The 27786-nt window shown below is 45.1% G+C and overlaps 1 protein-coding gene and 1 pseudogene across 1 annotated transcript; one reads left to right on the forward strand and one right to left on the reverse strand.

Annotated features, from left to right (window-relative positions):
- Positions 1-26950, forward strand: Znf26 (zinc finger protein 26). Its single transcript, XM_047561985.1, has 4 exons — positions 1-241; positions 18355-18481; positions 18749-18844; positions 23867-26950. The coding sequence occupies exons 1-4, from the start codon at positions 209-211 to the stop codon at positions 25237-25239; spliced, it is 1629 nt and encodes a 542-aa protein (XP_047417941.1). The 5' UTR covers positions 1-208; the 3' UTR covers positions 25240-26950.
- On the reverse strand, positions 14239-16676 carry LOC124990529 (mucolipin-1-like; annotated as a pseudogene).
- Positions 26951-27786: the final 836 nt, after the last annotated feature.

A 27786-nucleotide genomic window follows, 5' to 3' on the forward strand; every position in this document is an offset into this window, starting at 1 on the left:
TGGGCGGGGCTGGTGCTGGGCAGGAGCAGGGGCAGGGGCAGGAGCAGAGGCGGGGCGGGAAGCCGCCCGGGCTGTGGTCGCTGGCAACGCCCGGACGCCGCCAGGAGGGTGCGAGCCACCCGCCCCTTCACCCGCTGGAGGCTGCCGCGCCGCCGGGTCACCAGAGGGGAGGCTCCGAGGGGCGCCGGGCCCACCGCAACCGGTGGAGATGACCACCAGGGTCCGGACGGCGCCGTACTGGGTAAGCAGGGCTTTCTCGCGCCTTTGAAAAGTGACCTGGCACTTTCATCCCTGCTGTCACATGCAGGACCTGACGCCCGGCAGCCTCTGGGCTCCAGAAGCGCTCCTTCTGGAATTTTGCGTCCGACTCCGTCTTTGGCAGTCGCCCTTCGTTGCCAGCCGTGGGCCCTGATTGCTAGATTTCTTGTTTAAGGAAATATCATCCGTTTGCCTTTTTATGCACAGCTGTAAGAATTCTTTGGGGAAAATTCCTTTCTTCCTTCGTTTGTGCAAATGCTTATTCATTAAGCGACTTTTGGCGTGCATTCCCCAGGGTTGGTGCTTGCAGTGCGAAGGTAGACTGTTTCGTGTTTCAGAGAATCTGTGGTCTAATGGGAAGGGAAATCATGTGAACAGCGAGGAAGGAGGAAGAGAGGTTGGCTGGAAAGTACAAAGGAGGAAGGAGCAGGAGTTTTGTGTTTGGGGAGACAGGGGATAGTGGATCTTTTGGACTTTGTGTCTGTTGGAGTGAAGAGGAGACATATCAGTGATTTGATTGCTGGACCTGTTGCACTACGAGGATGGTTATGGCATTTCCTGAGACAAGGATCACTGTTAGAAGATGTAACCCCACAAAGATTCTCAAGTATTGAGTATGCAGTGCCTGTGGGCAGAGTATACTGGAAACACACAGATTCAAGACCCATTTATTGGACGAAACTAAGAGTGTGACCGAGTAGAACCCTGAAGAGCACCAAGTTGAGGACTGAGGATAATGACAAGGAAATGGTATGCAATGAAGGGTCAGAGTGCAAGAGAAAGGAAGAGTGGGTTTCCCCCTAAGCCATGATGTGAAGTGCCACAGAAAAGTAATAATTCATGAGTCAAAGGGTTTTTAATCAGTTGGATTTCATAATGTGTAGGTCTCAGGAAATTTTCCAGAGTAGAGCATTTTGGGGTGGTGAAAGGTGAAGGAGGGCTGCTGGTAAGTGAGCAGGAAGAAGGAACTGATCAGGAGTAGTGCAGCAGTCAGAGGGGTCAAGTGGAAAGGGGAATTGGGCCAGGGAGAAGGGCCATCAGTGGGGTGCTGTGAGCACTTCAAGACCAGTGAGGCTTTTGTCTTAAACAACTATGTAGAAATAGAAAGTACAATGAGATAAAATAGTCCTATTTACCATGGCAATTGAAAAAAACAAATGAATTTATATCTAATAAAACCAATACTTTAAAACTATTGAATAATATTAATAACTAACACTGTTGACTGTGTCTCTTTTAAGCTCTTTTTGTATGAAGTCATTCAACCCTCATGGCTCTATTTGACATTTGAGGAACCTGGGAACCTGACATGGTCCCAAAATACTAAGGAGCACCAGGAGAGTGGGATTGCAGACAAACTGCTGAGGAGCCCCAGGGAAGTGGGATGGGAAACACACTACTGAGGAGCACCAGGGAGGTGGATGGGAAACATGCTGCTGAGGAGCACCAGGGAGGTGGATGGGAAACACGCTGCTGAGGAGCACCAGGGAAATGGGATGGGAAACACGCTGCTGAGGTGCACCAGGGAAGTGGATGGGAAACACGCTGCTGAGGAGCACCAGGGAGGTAGATGGGAAACACGCTGCTGAGGAGCACCAGGGAAGTGGGATGGGAAACACACTGCTGAGGTGCACCAGGGAAGTGGATGGGAAACACACTACTGAGGAGCACCAGGGAGGTGGATGGGAAACACGCTGCTGAGGAGCACCAGGGAGGTGGATGGGAAACACGCTGCTGAGGAGCACCAGGGAGGTGGGATGGCAAAGCCAAGCTTCACACCAGATGGTTCCTCTGCAGTACGTGCTCTCCCAGCTTCTCAGCACCCAGAGGTTTGTTTTTTATTGTTCTGTGCTCCTTTTTTATTCTTTTTTATTACATGAAAACATAAACATTGTACATATTAAGCAGTACCATGTAATATTAATGCAAGTTTATATCATGACTATATTTTAACTTTTTTCACGTGTGCATACAGGGTAATAATGTCTATCTCATTCTACTGTCCTCCTATCCCCAGCACCCCTCTGCATAATCCCCTCACTCCCTCTGCATAATCTAAAGTTCCTTCATTTTTCCTTACCCACCCCACACTATGAATCAGCATCACCTTATCAGAAAAGACACTTGGCCTTTGGTGTTTTGCGATTGACTTATTTCACTTAGCATGATATTTACCTGCAAATGCCATAATTTCATTCTTTAAGGCTGAGTAATATTCTATTGTGTATATGTACCACATTTTCTTTATCTGTTCATCTGTCGAAGGGCATCTAGCTTCATTCCATAGTTTAGCTATTGTGAATCGAGCTGCTATAAACATTGATGTAGCTGCGTCACTGTAGTATTTTAAGTCCTTTGGGTATAAACTCAGGAGTGGGGTAGCTGGGTCAAATGGTGGTTCCATTCCAAGTTGTTTGAGGATTCTCCATACTGCTTTCCAAAGTGGTTGCACCAATCTGCAGTTCCACCAACAATGTACGAGTGTACCTTTTTCCTTACCACCTCGCCAACACTTATTATTGCTTGTATTCTTGATAATTGCCATTCTGATTGGAGTGAGATGAAATCTTAGAGTAGTTTTGATTTGCATTTCTCTAATTACAAGAGATGAACATTTTTTCATGTTCGTTGATTGATTGTTATTTCTTCTTCTGTGAAGTGTCTGTTCGGTTACTTAGCCCATTTATTGATTGTGTTATTGGTTTTTTGGTGTTAAGTTTTTTGAGTTCTTTATATATCCTGGAGATTAGTACTCTATATGAGGTGTGTGTGGTAAAGATTTTTTTCCCATTCTGTAGGCTCTCTCTTCATGTTATTGATTGTTTCCTTTGCTGAGAAGAAGCTTTTTAGTTTGAATCCATCCCATTTATTGATTCTTAATTTTACCTCTTGTGCTTTAGGAGTCTTATTGAGGAAGTCAGGTTCTAAGCCAACATGATGAAGATTTGGGCCTACTTTTTCTTGTATTAGGCACAGGGTCTCTTTTCTTGTGCCTGAGTCTTTGATTCACTTTGAGTTGATTTTTGTGTAAGGTGAGAGATAGAGGTTTAATTTCATTTTGTTACATATGAATTTCCAGTTTTCCTAGTACCATTTGTTGAAGAGGCTATCTTTTCTCCAATGTATATTTTTGGCACCTTTGTCTATTATGAGATAACTGTACTTATGTGGGTATGTCTCTGTGTCTTCTATTCTGTACCATTGGTCTACATGTCTATTTTGGTCCCAGTATCATGCTGTTCTTGTTACTATTGCTCTGTAGTATAGTTTAAGGTCTGGTATTGTGATGCCTCCTGCTTTACTCTTCTTACTAAGGATTGCTTTGGCTATTCTGGGTCTCTTAGTTTTCCAAATGAATTTTGTGATTGATTTTTCTGTTTCTATGAAGAATGCCATTGGGATTTTAATTGCATTAAATCTGTATAACACTTTTGGTAGTATAGCCATTTGTGTGTGGTACTGGGGGTTGAACCCAGGGCCTTGTGCTTACGAGGCAACCACTCTACCAACTGAGCTATAATCCCAGTCCTAGTATGACCATTTTGACAATATCAATTCTGCCTGTCCAGGAGCATGGGAGATCTTTCTGTCTTCCAAGGTCTTCTTCGATTTCTTTCTTTAGTATTCTCTAGTTTTCATTGTAGAGGTCTTTCACCTCTTTTGTTAGATTGATTCCCAAGTATTTTATTTATTTATTTATTTTTTATTTTTTTGTGGTGCTGGGGACTGAACCCAGGGTCTTGTGCGTGCAACGCACACACTCTATCAAGTGAGCTATATCCCCCAGCCCCCGAGTATTTTTTTTTTGAGGCTGTTGTGAGTGGGGCAGTTTCCCTAATATTTCTCTTGTGGTGGATTCATTTTCTACTTTAAAAGTTAATTGTCTTAGTTATTTGATACATTAATGGGAACGTTACTAATGTGACTGTTTGCCAGGCACTTTTCCAGAGCATGCGGAAGTGAGGAAGTCGAGTCCGTGACCAGGAGGGAAATGTTCTATGCTTAGAGGAACATCACTTTTAAAGCTGTGAATGTCGTGTGTACAAGAGGGCTGGGCAGCTACTTCAGAGAGCTCCTGAGGTAGCGGTTCAGCAGTCTGAATAACATGATCATCATGGGAAGATGTGGGTGGGCAGAAGAAGCATTTCAGCCTTGGAGGAAGAAGCCAAGGCCAAGAGAACCAGTGTGGTTCCTTTCTCAGGTGGAAAACAAGCCTGTGGCCCAAGTGATGAGATGTGGGTGTGTGGAGTATACAAAGTGAAGACCAGGTTATCAGGCCTTTAAAGCGAAGAATCATGTTGGAGAACCTTGGAGTTGTTTTGCTTTGAAGTAATTTTAAAACTACAGAGAAATTGAAAGAGTAGTATTTTAAAAATTCCTGTGTTGTTGGGACTGGAGTTGTGGCTCAGTGGTAGAGCACTTGCCTAGAACATGTGAGGCACTGGATTTGATCTTTAGCACCACATAAAAATACATAAATAAAATAAAGGTATTGTGTCCATCTACAAAAAAAAAAATTCAATTTCTGTGTTGTATAATAAAAACAACTTTCCAAGCTGGGTATGGTGATGCACACCTGTAATCTCAGTGAGTTGGGAGGCTAAGGCAGGAGGATCACAAGTTCAAGGCCAGCCTCAGCAACAAGTGAGACCCCTTCTCAAATTAAAAAATAAAAAAGGACTGGGGGTGTAACTCAGTGGTTAATTACTGGATTCAGTCTGTGGTACCACATACATAAAAAAACTTTCTGTGCACCTTCATCTAGATTCCTCAGTTGTTGCAATTTTGTAACTGTTAGCTTTATCATTCTCTATTTATGTATCCCTGTATGTATCTTTATATGTATGTATGTACATGTGCACACACATTGTCCTCTCTGCCTTGAAAAGCCCTCTTGCTTTCCCACTTCATCTTTTTTCCCTACAGACTCTTTTTTTAACTTGTAGATGGACATATCTTTATTTATTTATCTTTATGTGGTGCTAAGGATCAAACCCAGTGCCTCACACATACTAGGCAAGCGCTCTACCACTGAGCCACAACCCAGCCCTCCTTATAAACTTTTTCTCTTTCTCTCCCTCTTTCTCCCTCCCCCTCCTCTTTCCCTCTCATTTTTATGGACGCAAATGCTGTATAAAAGAATACTTCTTTCCTCCTATTCTACTTCACAGAAAAAAATTGCCACATGCTTTTTTTTTTAACCTTTATTTTATTTATTTATATTATGTGGTGCTGAGGATGAACCCAGGGCCTCACATGTGCTAGGCAGGCGTTCTGCCACTGAGCCACAGCCCTGTCCTGCCACATCCTTTTTATTGTGCAACCTTCTTTGTATGTTTTTGTCTGCTTTGCCTGTGGGATCATGTACACAGTTATTTGTTTTGTCTTTGCCTATAGGATCATGTACACAGTTACCTGTTTTGTCTTTGCCTGCAGGATCATGTACACAGTTATATGTTTTGTCTTTGCCTGTAGGATCATGTACACAGGTATCTGTTTTGTCTTTGCCTGTAGGATCATGTACACAGTTATCTGTTTTGTCTTTGCCTGTAGGATCATGTACACAGTTACCTGTTTTGTCTTTGCCTGTAGGATCATGTACACAGTTATATGTTTTGTCTTTGCCTGTAGGATCATGTACACAGGTATCCGTTTTGTCTTTGCCTATAGGATCATGTACACAGTTATCTGTTTTGTCTTTGCCTGTAGGATCATGTACACAGTTACCTGTTTTGTCTTTGCCTGTAGGATCATGTACACAGTTATATGTTTTGTCTTGGCCTGTAGGATCACGTACACAGGTATCTGTTTTGTCTTTGCCTGTAGGATCACGTACACAGGTATCCGTTTTGTCTTTGCCTATGGGATCATGTACACAGGTATCTGTTTTGTCTTGGCCTGTAGGATCACGTACACAGGTATCTGTTTTGTCTTTGCCTGCAGGATCATGTACACGGGTTATCTGTTTTGTCTTTGCCTGTAGAATCATGTACACAAGTATCTGTTTTGTCTTTGCCTGTAGGATCACGTACACAGTTATCTGTACAGTAGGATCCTGTATGTGGGTGTCTGTTTTGTCTTTGCCTGAAGGATCACTTACTTGGTGTCTGTTTTGTCTTTGCCTGTAGGATCATGTACACAGGTATCTGTTTTGTGTTTTACTGTGAAAACAGCTTTATAGATCTTCCTGTTTGGTATCATTCTAATGACATTTTCTCTTTAGGAAGTGTTGTTGTAAATAGCACCTGGAGCTCTGTTGACCATTGCTTCTGTCCTCTTAAGTATTCAGCAACTTTGAGGGTTTCCATCTAGACATTTTCCCCAAGAAACATGAGGTATTAATGTTGCTTTTTCCCTGTAAATTTATTTTGGTGCTACAAAGAGCTCAGGCACATTGTTTTTAATAACTCAGTTTTATATCCTACAATATAAGTGGGCCTCATTTTATTGAGCTGTTTCTTTACTGATAGGGATTTAAGTCTTTATGAACCTGATACCAGAGTTGTAGACCAGAAGCCTTTCTCTGGGTGTCCAACAAATAAGACCTGGCCCCTCACCCAAAATCCAAATGGAAAAAGTAATGGTGAAAAGCAGGAAAGGAACTTTAATCAGCGTGACCATACCAGTAGAAAAGGGGACACTGTTCCCAGCCCTGCCTTTGGGAAGACATGAGTTCCAGATCACATAGACAAAGGAACGGAGGTGTGCACACTTGCACAGCCTGGGTCAGACTGGTCTGATTGATCGTTATTTCAGGATTGGCCTATAGGGCCTTGTTGGTGGAGGTTCCTGGGCATAGTTTCTAACTCACACAAAATGTTCATTGACCAGACCTCTTGTTCTGGAATCCAAGGTCACTGGATGTCCCCACGCAGCAATGTTCAGAGAAAGGGCTCTTGGGAAGTGAGTGGATTGCGAGGGCTCTGACCTCACCTGATCATGGTCCACAGCCAAGTGGGCGCCTGGGAAGGGCACGATGTAGGAAGTGGGACCTAGCTGAAGGCGTGGGTCCTGGGGGCACACTTTGGTAACTGTGTTTTGTCCTGGCCTTTTCTCTCTCTCTGTGGCTTGGTTACTATAAGGTGAGCGACTTTCCTCTGCCATGACCTCCTACTATAATGTTCTTCCTCATCTCGGACCCAAAGCAATGTAGCTGACTGACCATAGACTGAAACCTCTGAAACTGTGAGCCAAAATTAATTTATCCTTCTTTAAGTTTTTTCCCTCAGGTATTTTGTCACAATAACAACTTAAAAATAGCTAAGGCATTGACTGGCTCAGAATAAAGGACATAGATGCAAAATGAAGACAGATGCCTGTTATATGTACAGGCCCATTTAAAGAGTCCCTGTTTTTAGTAAAAATAGTATCTAAGTCATTGTTACAAACCGACTTCTCTGTGTTCTGGCTATGAGAAATCCCCAACTGTTAACCACCAGGGAACTTTACCTGTCTGCTCTTATACAACTCTCAACTTTTGACTTTCTGAAATTTTGAATTCTTTTCATAGATAAACATTTTATATTTTAAAAATAAATATATGTATTTATATTTTTACTACAATTATGAATTTAATTCGTGATGGGCTGGACTTTCAGATTTGCTTAATTCAACATTTAAAAAAGATTTGGGATGCTGGAGTATGGCTCAGTAGTAGAGTGCTTGCCTAGTATGCATGAGGCTCTAGGTTTGATCCTGGCCCCATGGTAATAGATTATTTTGGGCCAGGGCCATTGCCTGTTGTCCCAACTACTTGATTACATGTTCTTGGATTACATGAACTCTGCAGTTCTTGGCCAATCCAGTCAACACAGCAAGACCCTACCTCAAAATAACAACTGCAGCAACAAAAACAATAAATAAAACAAATTTAAATGTTTTGCTTTTAGATAGGAGGCTCACAAGTTTGAGGCCAACTTCAACAACTTAGCAAGACCCTGTCTTAAAATAAAAAAATAAAAGGACTGAGATATAGCTCGGTGGAACGCTGATGGATTCAATCCCCAGAACTACACACACACACACACACACACACACACACAAAGTCATTGTTTACATAAGAGTGCCATCATGCTGTGTATGGTCTTTCTGCAGTTCGCAAAAAATGTCTCCACAGAATGAATGTGCCTTATTTGTATTGACTAGTCTCCTACCAGAAATTTATATTGTTCAGTCTGTCATTGTTACAAACTTTGAAACATTGAACAGCTCTACACATAGATGAATATTTCCTATTTCAGTAATTTTTAAAAGAATTTAGAGATTTTTCAGCTTCACCGGAAAGTTGAGAGAATAGCACAGAGATAGCCCATATTTGCCCCACACATGCAGTAGCCTCCCCGGTGGTCAGCATCTCCCACCAAGGAGTACACTCATTATACGGATGGACCTGCATTGACCTTGGGCTTCACTTTCAGTGCTGTTTGTCCTGTGATTCTAGATTCATGTATGATGACAGGTGTCTACTCTGGTAGTCTCATACAAAATGGTTTCACCAATGAGGAAAACAACTCCATTTGCAATAGCCTCAAAAAAAAATAAAATAAAATACTTGGACATCAATCTAACCAAAGAGGTAAAAGATCTCTACAATGAAAACTACAAAACATTGAAGAAAGAAATTGAGGAAGACCTTAGAAGATGGAAAGATCTCCCATGTTCTTGGATAGGCAGAATTAATATTGTCAAAATGGCCATACTACCAAAAGTGCTATACAGATTCAATGCAATTCCAATTAAAATCCCAATGTTGTACCTTACAGAAATAGAACAAGCAATCATGAAATTCATCTGGAAGAATAAGAAACCCAGAATAGCTAAAGCAATCCTTAGCGGGAAGAATGAAACAGAGGGTATCGCAATACCAGAACTTCAACTATACTACAAAGCAATAGTAACAAAAACGGCATGGTATTGGCACCAAAATAGACAGATCAATGGTACAGAATAGAGGACACGGACACAAACCCAAATAAATACAATTTTCTCATACTAGACAAGGGTGCCAAAAATATGCAATGGAGAAAAGATAGCCCCTTCAACAAATGGTGCTGGGAAAACTGGAAGTCCATATGCAACAGAATGAAACTAAATCCCTATCTCTTACCTTGCACAATGGATCAAGGACCTCGAAATCAGACCAGAGACCCTGCATCTTATAGAAGAAAAAGTAGGCCCAAATCTTCACCTTGTTGGCTTAGGATCAGACTTCCTTAACAGGACTCCCATAGCACAAGAAATAAAAGCAAGAATCAACAACTGGGATAGATTCAAACTAAATGGCTTTCTCTCAGCAAAGGAAACTCAGCAATGCAAAGAGAGAGCCTATAGAGTGGGAGAATATCTTTGCTACTCATACTTCAGATATAACATTAATTTCCAGAATATATAAAGAACTCAAAAAACTCTACATGAAGAATACAAATAACCCAACCAACAAATGGGCTAAGGATATGAACAGACGCTTCACAGAAGAAGATCTACAAGCAATCAACAAACATGAAAAAATGTTCACCATCTTTAGTAATAAGAGAAATGCAAATCAAAACTACACTAAGATTCCATCTCACCCCAATTAGAATGGCGATTATCAAGAATACAAGCAACAATAGGTGTTGGAGAGGATGTGGGGAAAAAGGTACACTCATACATTGCTGGTGGGGCTGCAAATTAGTGTAGCCACTCTGGAAAGCAGTGTGGAGATTCCTTAGAAAACTTGGAATGGACCTACCATTTGACCCAGCTATCCCACTCCTCAGCCTATACCCAAAGGACTTAAAATCAGCATACTACAGAGATACAGCCACATCAATGTTCATAGCTGCTCAATTCACAATAGCCAGACTGTGGAACCAACCTAGATGTCCTTCAATTGATGAATGAATAAAGAAACTGTAGAATATATATACAATGGAATATTACTTAGCTATAAAGAATAATAAAATTACGGCATTTGCAGGCAAATGGATGAAATTGGAGAATATGCTAAGTGAGATAAGCCAATCTCAAAAATCCAAAAGGCGAATGATCTCACTGATAAGCGGATGACGACACATATTGGGGGGTGGGAGGGGGGCAATAATGGAGGAAGGAGGGACTGTATAGAGGGAAAAGAGGGGTGGGAGGGATGGGGGGAAGGAAAATAACAGAATGAATCAAACATCATTACCCTATGTAAATGTATGATGATTACGCAAATGGTATGCTGTTACTCCGTGTACAAAGAGAAACAACATGTATCCCATTTGTTTACAATAAAAATAAATTAAAATTAAAAAAAACTAGTTTCACCACTCTGAAAATTCCCCATTCCCTCCCTTCTTATCCTTCATCCCCGGTAACTACTGATCCTTTTACTCTCTCTGCACTTTTGCCCTTCCCAGAATGTCAGAGTTGGAGTCCTGTTTGTATGTATTCCATTTAGAATGGCTTTTTTCACTTAGTTGCATGCATTTAAGTCTTCTCCACAGAATTTTGTGGCTTGGTTGCACATTTCTTTTCGTGCTGAATACTATTCCTTTGTCTAGATGTACCACAATAAATTCACTCATTCACATTGAATGACACATTGGTTGCTTCCAAGTCTGGGCAATTATAAATAAAGTTGCTACAAACATTCATTTGCAGGTTTTTGTATGTACTTAAGTTTTCTCCTTTGGGTAAATTCGAAGCATCTCTTTTTTTATCCCTTGTAGTACTTGGGGATTGAACCCAGGGGTACTCTACCACTGAGCTACACCCCCAACCCTTTTTTTACTTTTTATTTCAAGACAGGGTCTTGCCAAGTTACCCAGACTGGCCTTGAACTTTCAATTCTCCTGCCTCAGCCTTCTGAGTTGCTGGGTTTATAGGCATAACCACTGCCTGGCATTTGCCAGATCTTACAGTAAGAATATGTTTAGTTTTTATAAAACAACATGCAAAATGTGTTCCAACATGGCTCTAGCATTTTGTATTCTCCTTAGCACTGAGTGAAAATTTATGTTTGCTTTGTCCTTGCCAGTTTTTGGTAGTATCACTGTTCCATATTGTGGCCATTTTTCATTTTAATGAAGTCCAGCTTATTAATTCTTTTTTTTTCCCTCTGTGGTTCTGGCGGGTCACACCCAGGGCTTCATGCATGTTAGGCAAGCTCAGTACCACTGAGCCACGTCCCCAGTTCCAGCTTATTCATCTTTCTTGGATCGTACTTAGAGTGCCATGTCTAAAATGTCACAGCTAAACCCAATGTCATCCTATGTTATTGTTAAGAAGTTTTTGGGTTTGCAGCTCACATTTATGTCTGTGATTGATTTTGAGATACACACACACACACACACACACACATACACACGTGTATTTTTAGTTGTAGATGGACATGTACCTTTATTTTATTTATTTATTTTCATGTGGTGTTGAGGATCAAACCCAGTGCCTCACACGTGCTAGGCAAATGCTCTACCACTGAACCACAACCCCAGCCCTTTGTGATGTCTGTGTCTAGGTGTTTTTTGTTTTGTTTTGAAATCTAGTTCTAACACCTTTTGTTGCAGACTGTTTTAGTCAACTTTTTTGCTGCTCTGACTAGAAGACATGACCAGAACAATTTTAGAGGGGAAAGCATTTATTTGCGGTCTCAAGGTTTCAGAGGTCTTAGTCCATAGACAGCCAGCTCCATTCCTTGAGGCTCCAGGTGAGCAGAACATCATCGTGGAAGTGTGTGGTGGAGGAAAGCCGCTCACATGATGATCAGGAATCAGAGAGTCTCCACTGGCCAGATACAAACTATGTACCCCAAAGGCACTCCCCGCAATGACCCACCTTCTTCAGCCACACCCAACACTGATTGGGTTAATAATCATTTCACTCTAAACTTTCTTGCATTGTCTCACAAGTGAGCTTTTGGGGAATACCTCACATCCAAACCATAACACAGACTCATTTCTCCATTGTACTATTGTATTCATGAGACAGTGATTTGTGACTTCTCTTGTTTTCTTAGCCTGGCTAGAGGCTTACATTTTATCCATCTTTTCATAAAACCAGCCTATGGTTTTTTTTAAAGATTCTTTGCTGATTTATTATTTCTTTTTTTTTTTCCTGCTTACTTTGGAGTTAATTTGGTTTTCTGTTCTTTTTATTTTTTCCTTTTTTCTCATTTTCTTAATTTCTTAAGGTGGTAGTGGGGATGATTGGTTTTTCTAATATATGCATTCAGTGACTTAAATTCCTCACTAAACACTTCTTTCATTGCATTACATACATTTTGGTAAGTTGTACTTTCATTCTGGTTTGGTTTGAAATATTTTAAAGTTTCTCTGGAAACTTTTCATTTTCCCTATTTTGTTATTTAGTAATGTGTTGTTTAATCTCTATGCATTTGGGGGATTTTTCAATTAACTCTTGATATTGATTTCTAGTTACATTGATTTCTTATTCTATTTAATTCTTCTGTGATCTGAGAGCATACATTGTATGGGTTCAGTTCTTTCATATGTGTTAAGATATGTTTTAAGACCTAGAATCTGTCCTGTCTTGGGTGAATATTCCACGTGAGTTTGAGAAAACGTGTACTTTGTTTTTGTATGAAGGTTATAGACAGCAGTTATATTCAGATAGTTGAAGGTACTGTTGAGTTCAACTGTGTCCTTACTGATTTTCTGTCTGCTGGATCTGTGCATTTCTGCTAGACAGGTGTGTAACTGTGATAGTGGATTTATCTGTTTCTCCTTTGGTTCAGAACCAATCAGTTTTGGTTCACCTATGTTGACACTCTGTCATTGTACACGTATATATTAAGAATTGTTATTTTATCCTTATGCAATGCAGTTCTTTGTGCCTGATAATCTCCCTTACTCTGAAGTGGACTCTATCTGAAATTACTGCGTCTAACTGGGCATGGTAGTACACATCTATAATCCCAGTGACTTTGGAAGCAGAAGCAGGAGGATCACAAGTTCAAGGCCAGCCTGGGCAACCTAACAAGACCTTGTCTCAAAATAAAAAAAAAAAATACAGAAAGGGTTGGGGGTGTAGCTCAGTGGTAGAGTGTTCCTGGCTTCTACTAGATATGGAAAATGACAAACCCAAAAATAGTGTGGCCTAAGAAAGGGAGTGAATAAAGAAAGTCCTGCATTGATAGCATGGATCCTTTCACAATGCATTCATTCCCAATGACAAGACAAGCCCTGAGGAGAAAATATCCATACAAACCTAGACCGGCAGTCTCTGGGAAGAAGCCAAAGTATTGACCCTTCCCAAAATAAGTCCTTTCTCAGTGACAGTACAATGAGACCCCAGAGGGAAAGAGATAAATACTGACATGACCTTCTATCTGGCCCATTGACTGGTGACCCCGGTTCCTCCATTAGACACGCTCTGGCAATAATTAGGTTACCTCTCAGTATAACCTATATAAGTGCAAACTTCCTCTCTGGCCAGTGGCCTATTTTCCACCAAGAGAGTGGGTCCATTGGAGGTGTAATCCCATTCCTGAATAAACAGCTGAGATGATTCGTGAAATTTTTATCTGGCTGGATCCTTTTGTTCTTACAGGTTCTATCCTGAGTATTGCAGGAAAAAAGAAAAGAAATACCTGTATTATCTATTCTTGCTTTCTTTTTTAAAAAAATTTTATTATATATATTTTTAGTTATAGATGGACACGATACCTTTATTTTTTTTATTTATGTGGGGCTGAGGATCGAACACCGTGGTTCACACGTGCAAGACAAGCCCTCTAGCACTGAGTCACAACCCCAGCCCCTCTGCTTTCATTTAAGTAGTGCTACCACAAGTTTATCTTTCACCTTTCATTTACCTTTTTTTTTTTTTCTTTGGATTTTCCCATTTATTTAACATCACCCTCTTCCCTCCCCTTCCTGGTGTCCAACCTGACCGACCCAGGCCCTCACAGGGCGCGACAGGGAGCCAGTTCTTAAAAGCAAATTCTAAAATTTATCCTGCAGTGCAGGATAAAGTCCAGGGGCAGTTGTGGTGGAGTCAATTCACCAGCAGCCAATGGACCTCCGAGGCATCCCTTGCACAGCAGCAGAGCAGGCTGCAGGCTGAGCCACTCCCTCAGCGGAACTTGCCAGAGGTGGGGCTGTCCTGGCAGTGTGCGATGTAGACCTGGAGCTCACTCTTTTCTGCACCAGCAACATCTGGTGCTTGATGGTGTCGTAGGCGCCGTGATGAGTGCGTTGAAGAGGCTGATGAAGGAGTAGAGGTAGAGCTAGGAGAAGAGCCACACCACGCTGCTGCGGCCCTGCTGCACCTACATCACCGCAAATGTCACGAACATGTTGTCCCCGTTGATGAGCGAAAACAGGCACTCAGACACCATCGACAGCGAGTGGAACTTCACATGGTAGGGCCCCAACACAATCCAGCCGCAGAAGCAATAGCCCAGGTAGATGACGGCCACACAGCAGCAGAAGCGCATGACGCTGGGCAGAGCCACCCACAATGTGGCAATGAGGATGTTGCACTTGTGGAAGAAGGTCATGTAGCGGATGACGCCGACCCAGACAAGTAGTGTGGAGGTGCCCAGGAGGATGCTGCAGACGTCATAGCTCACCAGGTTCTTCGCCTTGACACCGATCTTCATGATGGTGCCTGAGATGGTGAACACATCGCTGGTGACCAGCAAGATGTACCAGCCATTCACAAATTCTAGCCGCTCCCACAGGCTGATCACCCGTCCGCGTTGCCGCCACATGAACCTGACAAACTCGTTCTGCAGCAGGAAGCCATGGAGCAGTGAGCGAGCACACAGCAAGAAGGACAGAGAGCAAGTGAGGATTACCACCACGTCAAATAGGAGTCAGAAGCTGTTGTCTCCATGTCTGGAGACACTGGGGTGCTTACATTCCTGGATGTGGGCCTGGGTGTCCAGGCGGATGGGAATCCGCCCGTTGTGTGCCTTGTTGTGAAATTGATCAGGACACTGAAGGTGCAGCGGTCAGGGATCTCGTTATTGATGAGGCTCTGGAGGTTGATGGTCTTCAGCTGGAAGTGGATGGTGACGTTGATCAGCTTGTGGAATTTGAGCGTGAGGTTCTTGTAACTGGAGCTGCGTCGGAGAGGGCGAGATCGTCACTGGGGGGCGCAGGGGGTCTCTCAGGGATCTACCTGGATGCAGTCAGTGACAACCATTGGGTCAATGTCAAAGGTGTTGTTGGCTGGGTCCACATGGCCACGGTGGTAGTACCGCCAGCAGAGAGCCAGCACTGAGCCGTTGGCCTAAGGGCCACCCCCACCCTGAACATAGGCGTACCGGCCCAGCGACACCTCAGGCAGCATCAGGTACTAGCCCATGGCTTGGAAGATGGCCTGGTAGAGTGGCTTCCTCGTATAGGCTGCGAAGGCGTCATCCGCTCCGTCCGAGTAGCCCAACAGGAAGAGGTGCGGGAAGGTGATGGTATTCTCCCAGAATGTCACCGCCAGCTGGTTACTGAGCCCCAACAGGATGAGCTGCATAGTGACCACCAGGATCTTGACAACCTGTAGCATCAACTTGCAAGGCTTGCGGCCCTTAGCCTGGAACTTGTCACAGGGACTCATGAAAAAGTACTTGAGCCAGCAGCGGAGGTCTTCCTCCTCTGGGGGGTCGAAGGGGCTGGCAAAGTCCCTGCCTGGGTCCCATACCCAGGGTTGGGGGTCAAGAGTTGCTCGGTCTCTGGGCTGTCCTGCTGACACCTTCACAAGCCACAGGCCTGGGGAAGGGGTGCTCTATAATAACGGTAACAACTCTGGAACACATCTGCAGCCCACTCACTCCATCCTCACCAAGGGTGCTGATCCTGAGCCGTGCTGGCCTGCCGGAGCTGCCATGCCAGGGTGCGGGGCGCGGGGCACGGGCGAGCGGCAGGGCAGCCAGGGTCCGAGCACCCACTACTGTCACTGCGGCCTCGCTCCTTCGCGGCCCCTCATTTACTTTTAATCTATGTTGCAGGTTTTCCTTCAGCGATGGTTTCTATTGATATGTCCTCAGGCTTAGAGACTTTCTCCCTCTGCCTTGTTCAGTTTACTGATAAGCCCACCAAAGGCATTCTTCATTTATCTTTCAGTGCTTTGATCTCTAGCTTTTCTTTCTTTTTCTTGAGATTTTCATCCATCTGCCTATAGTACCCATCTGTTCTAGCATGCTGTGCACTTTACTCTTCAGAGTCCTTAGCATATTAATCCTGGCTTTTTAAAACTCCCTGATAATTCCAACATTATGGGGATTGCAGCCTTGGACAGGCTTTTTCCATGTGCCATCCTGTGATCAGTTCTTTTCCCTCACCCCTCGTAAGTCTGCCCAGAGTTCCCTCAACGTCTCTCCCTCTTGGGTATCCCTCCCTGCAGGTGTGTTGTTCAGGGGTCCTGTAGGCATTCCCTGGAGTCAGGGGACCACCTGCCAAAGTCACCTACCTTGGCAGAGCATTCAGCAGCATCTTCAGAATTTCTCAGAGGAAGGCAGATGTCAAGTTTTGTCTGTCCACATCAGTTCTTCCTGAAAACTGCCCAGACTCAACCCTGGTCCATATCTCCTCTGTAGACACCCGGACTGGGTATGACACTCACCTCTTCCTACAGCCTCCTGTTGATAGCACCCCTCTCCTAAGGTGGAAAAGGTGATGCCCTTTTGTCCCCACAGCTGTTCTGACAAGCACAGTCCTCCCTCAGTGACCCCCTGGGGAACTCTTCTCTAGTGGGATCTCCACTATCTCCAGCCCCGGCCACACTCTCTGGTCATCTACTCTGTGGTTCCCGCTGTTTCTCGTCCCTGAGGCTTCCCCTGGACACAGGGCAGCTTCTTGAATTCACATGGCCAGACCCTCAGTGTCTTTTTGGACCCTTTCTCTCCACACCACCTTTGCCATCAGGAGGTGCCCTGGCTGTATCCTCAGGCCACAGCCAGGTGCAGCCTCTGCTCTCCACCATGATCCTGCCAGCCCAGGCTGAGGCTGAAGCAGTTGCTCCCTGGCCTCCCTGGTGCCGCCTCCTACATGATCCTCTGCCTTCTCCACAGCAGTGAGAATATCTCTTCAGAATATGAGTTAGAGGGCTGGGGAGATAGCTCAGTTGGTAGAGTGCTTGCCTTGCAAACACAAGGCCCTGGGTTCGATCCCCAGCACCCAAAAAAAAAAAAAAAAAAAAAGAATATGAGTTAGAGCCTGTCCCTCCTCTTCAAAGCCTCTGGTGGCTTCGCATTGACTTGGAATGACCTTACAGTGTCCTTCGGGCCCTGTAGACCAACGGTGCTTCCACATTCTCAGCAGAGGGCTGCCTGCGTCCTGTCTCTGTTGCAGCACCTCTGCCTGACCTCCTGGCTCTGCTCCCTGCCTGTGTGGTTGGCAACAGCACGTTGTGTGGCTTCGCACTCCCTGAATGACAGCCGCAGCCAAGACCCCGGGTGGGTGGATGTGGGAGCCTTTCCTTGCTTCCAGCTCACATTCATTTCTGGTGTTCTGATTTTGGTCCCAGGGGTTTTGGGGTTTCTGCGGGCAGATGGTTTACTCTTCAACAGCAGCCCCTCTGCTTGTCTCTGGACTAGCTTCTCTCCTGGAGTCACTTATTTTGGGCTTTGTGTTTTCTAAAAATCTGCTAAAATATCTTAATACCTTCCCTTTACTTTTATTTTCCTTTTTCTTGTGGATGTTTGTCTGTATGTTCTTAGGGTGATTTCAGTGATTCTCAGATAAGTTATTAATAGTCTCAAATCACTTTTATCTCCATATCTCTCTTAACCTTATTTTCTTTCTTTCTTTTTTTTTTTTTTTTTTTTTTTTTTTGTACCTGAGATTGAGCCCAGGGGCACTTAATCACAGACCCACATCCCCAGCCCATTTTTTATTTTTTATTTTGAGGCAGGGTCTTGCTAAGTTGCTGAGGCTGGCTTTGAACTTGCGATCTTCCTGCCTCAGTCTCCTGAGCTGCTGGAACTGCAAACGTGCACATTGTGTCAGGCTGATGATTGATTTTTACTTCTACAAAGTTAGTGCTAAACTCAGCTCAGGATTCCATACTTTGAGGAGTATGTCTACTTTGTCTACTTTTCTAGTTGCTCTGTGGCTTTCCCATGTTGCCTACTGCAATCGCATCTGATGGAATGGGTATGTATTATTACAGGGCCTATTGTCCTTCAAGGATGTGTCCATGGAGTTCTCATGGGAAGAATGGCAGCTGCTGGATTCTACACAGAGGTACCTGTACAGAGAGGTGATCCTGGAAAACTACAGCAACCTATTGTCAGTGGGTGAGTATAGCAACCCTGTTCAGCTCAGACCATGAGTCATCAATCACCATTCCTGTCTCTCATTGACCTACCCCAGGACCTCTGAAGTACTTAATGACTATGAACTTGAACTTTAGAAGTACAATGTTCCTGGTCCCTCTTTGGCCCTCACCTCCCAGTTGCAGTGTTTCCCAAAATACAGATGAGCAGTTATGTTTTGTAGCTTCTGAGCCATTAATTTCATCTCCATCAGTTTGGCCTACATCATTTGTGATTTTCCATTAACAGGATATCATGGTGCCAAACCTGATTTAGTCTTCAAATTGGAGCAAGGAGAAGAGCCGTGGATACTAAATGCCAAAATGTCCACTCAGAACTTTCCAGGTGGGTGAGAACTAGAAAGGTGGGAGGTGTGGAGGTGAACTGGCTGTGCTTGAGGGCTTGGCCCTGCTGGGTGTTGTCCACAGAAGTCCTGGGCGTCCTTGAGTCCTTGCAGCAGACTCATGAGACAGGAGCGCCTCAGGCCAGCAGTCACCGACACACTGGGCCTTCTTCCTCCACTGGCTTTGAGGGGCATGTCCTCTTCTGATCTGTCTCACAGTGTGCCTCCTGGGTTAGTTCCCTTCCTTCCTGCAGTTGATGAGACCTGCTTCCTCTTGCTTGATGTGACCCATGTCCCTCTTCTTCCTGTGGGTAGATGGCTTAGACTCCACCCAGAGCTCCACGCCTGCTCTCACATGTATCACTGAGTGGTTTCACACACCTTCCCAAGGGGCTTTCTCCCCAGTTCAGCTTCCTTCCATTCTGAAGGGCTAGGCTTTTCTCCCCACTGTCGTAACACCAGCATTGCCACCCTCCCACTCCTCTCCTGCACGTGGTGCTGGGGCGTATGTTTCTGCAGGAGAGGTCCCTGTGCTCTTTTCCAAGCTTCATTTTGGGGTCAGAAATGGGAAGGAACTTCCTTCCAAAAATCAGCATTCTTCCCGTTTCCCCCTCTGTTGTTGTGACAAAATGCCTGACAGAAACAGATGAAAGAAGGAGAGGGTTGTTTTGGTTCATGGTTGCAGAGGTTTCAGTCTGTGGCTGCTTGACCCCCTTGTGATGGGCCAGTTTGAGGCAGAGCATTGTGGCAGAGAGGGTTGAGTGGAGCAGAGCTGTTCACCTCATGGCAGTCGAGAACCAGGGAGAGAGAGGGTGATCTTGGACAAAGGTAAGCCCTTCTGGGTGTACCCCCATGGCCCGCCTTCTCCACTGGGCCCACCTCCTCTAGTGTCCACCACCTCCTAGGAATGCCATTGCACTGTGAGTCCCTCAGAGGTCTAGCCAGTGATGAGCTCAGAGCCCTTGGGATCCAGGTGCTTCCCTAGAGCCCAGCTCTTAACATGCTGCAGTGGGGACCAAGCCTTCCACACAGGAGCCTCCGGGGACACCCCGGCTCCCAGCCCTTGCACTGTCCAGTGCTGAGGTTACTTCCCAGCCACCGTTGCACCCTGGACTTAGCTCACTTGGGAATTCCGTTTCCTTCCTCCTTGACAGTATTTCAGCTGCTTCTGTGTCTGTTACTGTCTCATTCTTTGAAAAACTACCTTGTTAACCCTTGTCTCCCCAGTTGTCACCCACCTTGATCATCTTGTCGTGTGCCGGAAGCTCAGTTCATAGCCATATTCAGGAGCTTTCATCGTCTTAGCTGGTATTGCTGGTTTGTTTTCATAAGCATCCTGTCATTAGTCTGTGAAATAAACATCCATCTCCAATCCCTGATTTAACCAGAATAAAACAATAAGGAGTCTGCAGCCTCCAATGGCAAGCCGTCTTCCGTAGAGCAACTCCACTCAGAAGCCTGGTGACATAGTTCTTGGGCGTCCACCTGTCTCCCTTGTCATCCTGGGGTGAACTCTCCAGCGTCATCAAGTAGCTCCTCTGTGCCAGATGTCACCAGGAACTGCTGGACCAAGTCCTGTCTCCTGTAGCAGGATCCCTTCATAGGTGCCCAGAGTCTTCAGAAACCAGACAATTTCCAGTACATTGTTTTAAATTCCCATGCCAGGCCAGCACAGGCCATGCCTGTGATCCCACCTACTCAGGAAGCAGGAGGACACAAGTTCAAGGCCGGCCTGGGCAACTTAGCAAAATCCTATCTCAAAAGTTGCAGAAAGGACTGGGGATGTGGCTTAGCAGTGGCACGCTTGCCTAGCATGTGCAAGGCCCAGAGTTCAGTCCCCAGCACCACCAGAAAAAGGTCACGTGGCAGTGCCTGAACTGGTCACGGTGGGTAGCACGGGCTCTAGGAGCAGAGTCCTGCCCCTATGATCAGCCCTAGCAGACAGAAGAAGGGCAGTGTCCTCATGCAGAACTGCTACATGGAGGAAGGGACCTGCCTTGGATGTCAGAGGAGTTGTGTGGCCATCCCACCTGTGGCATGCAGCACAGCGTGCCCTTTTCTCCACTCCTCTTCAGACCTGCTCCTGTTGATGTGATGCATAGTCACCCCTTCCCAAAGGGAGGCAGTGCCTAGACCTGAGCCTAGATAGTGGTCCAGGACACCGTAGGGTGTGTGCAGGGCTGTTGCATAAATATGCGTGTCCCTCGTGATCTTATCAATGAGTTAGAAGACATTGTCTGCTCCAGGCAGGCCTAGTCATGGGGAAGGAATTAGGAAATTCCTCTAGAAGGGCAGACAGCAGCCTTTGTTGACCACTGCACATTCACCTTCAGAGAAAGGTCAGGGAAGGCTCTGTGCCCTGGCACTTCCATTGAGGCATCTTTCCGTCAGGCTCTGTGACCTTAGCTCAGATGAACTTTTGAGAGAATGCCCATTCTAGGGGCTGTTTCAGTAGTTTGGTCAGTGCCCACCCCTGTTGCAGTGAGTCTTGGAGTATTAAAGATTAAAGAATCAGGCTGTTAACAGACCAACTTGGGGTTCCTTTCCAGACCTTTCAGGCTTCCAGTCTGTTATTTTGGGGGGGTTCTGTTGTTGTTTTCTGACTAATTCTGTTAAGTAGTAATCCAACAACAGTGGATTACTGTGCAGAGGTAGTCTGCAAACCTAGGCTTTCCTTTCTTCTGGCCACTTCATTGTTTCCCTTGTGGTGGGTCCACTGCCTCACTTCCTGAAACAAACCCTAACTTGGGCTTTCCACTACCCTTGGAGTGCGACTGTGTAGGTAGAGCTCTGGAGTATAAAGAGTGCCAAGGCCCACGCAGTGTCTTGCCTGTGCTGGTCAGCCTGGTCCTGAGTGGTGCCCCAGGCTTCCACCTGCGCCTGGTCTGGTCATTACCAGCAGCAACAAATAGTGTTTTCAGCCTGTAGCTGGGCTGTCACCTGCAGCCCAGGTTCCCTGGTGATCTCTGCCTTGTGTTACTTGGACATGTTGTGAACTTTTCCTGAGTACAGAACTCAGGTCCGACCACTGACTCATGTGGTTGCATGTGCACTGATCTCAGATGCAGCTGGGCCCAGGGCGGGCCCCGCCCCGCACCACGCTCTGCCATCTCCGAGGAGCACCAGCACCTTGTTGCCTCCGTCACCCGCTCCCCTTCCCTCAGTTCCTGCAGCAGTCCCTCAGCGGATGCTCTGGTTCTCCCTCCAGCACGTCCCTCAGTGTGGTCCGAGCCCCTGTCATCCATCCTGGACCACTTGCGAATGTGCTTCTCTGTCCTTTTCTTTCTCATTTTTTACATCACAACCAGACACACCTTTTTAAGGAGGAATACTAATGACAGTCTCCACTGACAAACACCTTTGGTTGAAAGCAAACCGCTTCTTGCTCTCTGCTCTGTTTCCTGGTGTCTTGCTACATGTCCTGTGTGGATGAGGGAAAAGGTTCCTGTAGGAGGGATGGGCTGGCTGTGAAATAAAAGCTATGAAATTTATTTATCAGAAATAAAGACAAAAGATAGAATTATCTTAAAGGCAGGGGCATGACCAGTTGACCTCCATAAGGGTCTGGCTCTAACAAAGGAAGGAGCTCTTGCTTGGTTTATTTATAGCGGTACAGATCAAAAGGAGACTGGTAGGCGCTTCCTCAGGGAAAAACAGGATGGGGGTGGAGTTAGGCAAGCCATTTGGCTCTAGTGGGTCACTCCCACACCCAGGGCTTGCATTTGAATTTCAGTGGTGAACCAACACAAGATAACCACATTGCCCAGGCAGTTCCTGAGGCCAGATCCTCCTGTCTAATAGCTCAACCAAGCTTGGTTCACAAACAAGCCATGGGTGGCTCCCTGCACCAGTAGGTCTTGGCTGTGCTAGTCCTTTCCTGTTTCCATGCCAAGCAGTTCTCCTCCTCAGGAATTTTGTACTTGGCATTTCTTCTGTTTGGAGTGTTAGACTTTGTGACTCATTCATCCTCCTTTTAAAATTAATAATTGTATTTTTATATCTTTATTTTATGTATTTACGTTATGTGGTGCTGAGGATCAAACCCAGTGCATGTGTGAGGCAGGCACTCCACTACTCAGCCCCGGCCCCAGCCCCAACCCCGCCCCAGCCCCTCATCCTCCCTTTTGGGTTGTATTTTTTGCAGTACTGGGGATGGAACCCTAGCCTTCACACATGCCGGGCAAGCTCTACCACTGGGCCACAGCCCACATCTTTTATTTCATTCTGAGACAGGGCCTCCTGAGTGGCTGAGGCTGGCCTGGGGCTTGCAGCCTCCTCCTTGGCCTCCTGTGTCCTGGGATGGCAGGCATGCCATTCCTCCTGACTGCGTCCTCCTTCCTGAGGCCTCATTGTCACCAGACCTGAGCGTCCTGCCCCAGGAACCTTGTGTCCTCTGAATTCACTTTTTAATCAAGTAAAATATCACAGTAATAAAATTCAGATATAAAATAAGTGGGAATTGGGCCCTAAGTGCAGGGTAAGTTTTTAAGCCCTTTTAGAAAACTTTTTTTCAATCACTGCTAATTCACTACCAGTTTCATGAGGGTTTGGCTTGGCTTGGCTTGATTCCAGTTCCCCCTTACCCACTTCCCCCCCATGCTTGGCCAGTATTTCTTTTGAACTAGTGTCACAGGCCTAGTAACACAAGAAAAAGACTCTTTGGGGGCTGGGGTTTTGACCAAGTGGCACAGCACTTGCGTAGCACATGCAAGGCACTGGGTTCGATTCTCAGCACCACATATAAATAAATAAAATAAAGGTCCATTGCCAACTAAAAAATATTAAAAAAAAAAAAAAGAGAAAGAAAGAAAAGAAATAGACTCTGGGTTTTTTTGTTGTTGTTGTTGTTTGTTTGTTTTTTGTTTTTTGGTTTTTTTGTGGTTGTCCTGGGACTGAGACCAGGGCTTCATGCATGTGAAGCAAGTGCCACTCTCCCAGGTACTACAAGCATTTTTTAAAGCTCTTTAATTAATTCCATATTAGAATTTAAGAACTGCATTTTGTTCTGTTTTATTTTTTCTTAGAAGTCTTGGAAGAATGGTACCAGAAAAATCAAGATGAGCTTAAACGTGTTGAGAGAAGTTATGCTTGTAATATGTTCAGAAAACTTCATGTAAGCAAAATGCACGTTTCTTCAAGACAGAGATTTCATAAGTATAACACACTTGGGGAAAGCTGGACACAAAATTTGAGTTCAAGCAGAAGTTATATAAGAAAGATTCCTGATGGTTTTTATGGTTGTGAGGAATCATATTTTCTTGAGCATCAAAGAATTCATAGCATAGGAAAAAACTGTGTGTGTAACGAATGTGGGAAAGCCTTCCGTTGTAGGTCACAGCTCATCGTGCACCTCAGGATCCACACGGGCGAGAGGCCTTATGAGTGCACCAAATGTGAAAGAGCCTTCAGTGCCAAGTCCAACCTGAACGCCCACCAAAGAGTCCACACTGGAGAGAAGCCCTACTCGTGTGCCGAGTGCGGGAAGGTCTTCTCTTTCAGGTCGCAGCTCATCGTCCACCAGGAGGTCCACACAGGAGGGAAGCCCTATGGTTGCAGTGAATGCGGGAAGGCCTACAGTTGGAAGTCTCAGCTCATTTTGCACCAGAGAAGCCACACGGGCGTGAAACCCTATGAATGTAATGAGTGTGGGAAGGCCTTCAGTTTGAAGTCCCCATTCGTTGTACACCAGAGAACTCACACAGGAGTGAAGCCTCACAAGTGCAGTGAGTGTGGGAAAGCCTTTAGGAGTAAGTCCTACCTCCTGGTTCACACCAGAATGCACACAGGAGAGAAGCCCTATCGGTGCAGCGACTGTGGGAAGGCCTTCAGCATGAAGACACAGCTCGCAGTGCACCAGGGTGCTCACACAGGGAGCAGCCCTCACCAGTGCAGCCAGTGCGGGAAGGCCTTTGGCAGGAAGGAGCAGCTCACCGCTCACCTTCGTGCCCACGCCGGGGAGAAGCCCTACGGGTGCAGCGAGTGCGGAAAGGCCTTCAGCAGCAAGTCGTACCTGGTCGTCCACAGGAGGACGCACACAGGAGAGAGGCCCTACGAGTGCAGCCTGTGTGAGAGGGCGTTCTGTGGGAAGTCACAGCTCATCATCCACCAGAGGACTCACTCCTCAGAGAAGCCCTACGAGTGCAGCGAGTGTGAGAAAGCCTACCCCAGGAAGGCATCCCTTCAGGTCCACCAGAAGACCCACTCAGGAGAGAGACCTTTCAAGTGCAGCGAGTGTGGGAAAGGCTTCACTCAGAAGTCCTCCCTCAGTGAGCACCAGAGAGTCCACACGGGAGAGAAGCCATGGAAGTGCTCCGAGTGTGGGAAAGCCTTCTGTTGGAATTCAGGGCTCCGCATACATAGGAAAACGCACAGGGGGGACATCCGAGTGATGAAGTGAACGTGAGAGGCTTTCTCGCGGGTGCAGATGCTCTGCAGACCTCAGAGGGCCAGAGTGATGACCAGAGGTCCTGAAAATGCACTTGCATCAACAAGTCGTGGGAGAGACCAGTGCAGCTGGAAAGAGCATGAGAAGCCCTCAGGAGTCAGTCTCAGAAGGACTGAAGGGATGGGAGGCAGGCAGCGCACCAAGTAAGATGAGGGGTATTCGCACTGAGAACACCTTTCAAGTTTACTCAGTCACAGAATCATTTTCCATAGGAACTGTGTTGCATGGAAAGCCACATTCCAAATTTGAAGATATGTTTTTGTAAAATAAAAAAATCTTATTATAAACAATGGACTTTTTCATGGGGAAGTATAAAGTCTTTCATTTCTTTTTAATATGTAGATAAAGTAAAATCACAAGGTACTTGTTCTGAAAGTTAAGGAATATTTTGTGTGACTTTCCTTAATGAACACTGAATGGCATTTTTCAAGACTTTGATATTTTATTTTTTAATGTAACTTGTTATATATATTTGATAGTTTGTGACATAACACCCCCAGTATTCTCCATATTAAATGCTAAGTACCAGCATTGTCTCTATTTCTTAGCACTAGAACTGAGAACTTGTTGGCTTATGATTGGAAGCGTAGAGTCCTGCCCACACCTGTGTCGCTTCCTGAGTAGTCATGTCCAGGAGCAGGTCAGAACAGGCCGCAGGGCTGCTCCTTGAGAGAACACATTATGCCAGGCTGGTGGCCACGCCTATAATTCCAGTGACTTGGGAGCTGAGGCAGGAGGATGGCAGGTTCAAGGCCAGCCTCAGTAACTTAGCAAGGCCCTCAGCAACTTAGTGAGACATATCTCTAAATAACAAATAAAAAGGGCTAGAATGTAGCTCAGTAGTAACAGCACCCTGGTTCAATCCATAGTACCTCCCCCACCAAAAGAAACAAAAAGCACATGGTGACACATACCGTGCCTGTGAGCAGGTCTGTCTGTTCACTGACGGGTAGGAGCGGGCCTGTTTTCTCTGGAGGAACACCTCCTCTGTCCTGTGCTGTCAGGTTGTCCTTCCCACTGGCCAGCAGGAGAGCATTATGCCCCCTTGCTGGACAAGGATGACCTCTTTCTCAGGATTCTAAAATTCACTCTCACATGAACAGGAATGAGTGTGGGAACTCATTCATTATCTCAGGATTCTGTTGAGGTCATTAGTTCTGCTAAATTGGTTCCCCGAGTAAGTTTGCATGTTCTTCTGCTTGGGCCTTTTGTGTGCTTACATACAACAGTATATGTGTGTGTGGTGCAGGAGTCTTGCTTAAGATAATGAATTTCTCTTTCTTACAATGTAAGGGCTTTAATGGAAAGCTGTTGCCCTGGGGTGCTGTATGGTGACACATTTTTAGAGAAAAGTGGGTTATATGGTGTTTTCCTGACATGAGAAGAAAATTAGATTCCTGTTTATATCCTAAGATAAGAACTTTTTGACCCTTCATGTTAAATAGTATTATTGCCTGTGTACACCTAGAATCTGTGACTTCTGCCAGTGAGATGTTGGGACATTGAGAAACTGTTGCCATGGAAAAATCTTAAATGATAAGGAAGTTGTGACCAGAGATGGTTTGGTAGCTTGGATCAACAGAACCATGTCAAAGGTTGGAGTGGTAGGAAATAGATGTGGCATTCCTGGAGAACTTAAGTTGTGGTAGAAGAAGAAATGCAACATGGGCACAGTGGCACATGCCTGTAATCCCAGCTACTTGGGTGGCTACAGCAAAAGCATGGCAAGTTGAAGACCAACTTCAGCAACTTAGCACGGCCCTAAACAACTCAGCAAGACCCTGTCACAATATAAAGAATAAAAAGGGCTGGGGATCTAGGGTTGTATGTCGCTCAGTGGTAGAGCTCTTACCTGGCACGTGAGAAGCACTGGGTTTGATCCTCAGCACCACATAAAAATAAAAGTATTGTGCCATCTGCAACTAAAAAAATATTTTTTTAAGGAAAGGGCTAAGGATGTGGCTCAGTGGTTAAGTACCCCTGGGTTCAATCTCCAGTACCAAAAAATAATTTTAAAAATCAAAAGAAGAAATATACAGTATCATGTAACTGCACATATCTGGGTGAATAAACTAGAAACAGATTGATTACCTATAGGTTGTGAGACTAGAGTAAGGGGGTGGGACAATTACCTGAGTTGTCTTTTTGTATATTTTTCATTATTAGTACATATTAATTGTACAAAAGAATGGGTTTCTTTGCATATAATATGCATACATGCATATAATGTACTGAGGTAGTATCTGCCCTCCCTATGTGTATTTCCTAAATACAGAACTTCAACTAGTGTCCTCATCCTTAAGAACTATGAGGAATTAGTGGATTCTGGTTAGGAGCTTCTCATAGAGTTATGGATAGGCAGTTCTGACCGAGCAAGTAACTATGGTATGGAAAATGAGAACCAGGTCTTTCACCATTGGTAAAGGAAGTCAGAAATTTTGAAGAGGAGCTCCTCTGGTGTTGGGCTGGGGTGGGAAGTATGAGTGTGAACTCACAGCT

The sequence above is a fragment of the Sciurus carolinensis genome, chromosome 8, assembly GCF_902686445.1.
Source record: "Sciurus carolinensis chromosome 8, mSciCar1.2, whole genome shotgun sequence".
Classification (NCBI taxonomy): domain Eukaryota; kingdom Metazoa; phylum Chordata; class Mammalia; order Rodentia; family Sciuridae; genus Sciurus; species Sciurus carolinensis.

What these genes read in the sequence shown, in the direction of transcription:
- Znf26 (XM_047561985.1), top strand. Translation starts at nt 209, where the DNA reads ATGACCACCAGGGTCCGGACGGCGCCGTACTGG. An exon ending in CAGCAACCTATTGTCAGTGG is followed by an intron (nt 18,482 to 18,748) that starts GTGAGTATAGCA and finishes TTCCATTAACAG; the next exon opens with GATATCATGGTGCCAAACCT. An exon ending in GTCCACTCAGAACTTTCCAG is followed by an intron (nt 18,845 to 23,866) that starts GTGGGTGAGAAC and finishes ATTTTTTCTTAG; the next exon opens with AAGTCTTGGAAGAATGGTAC.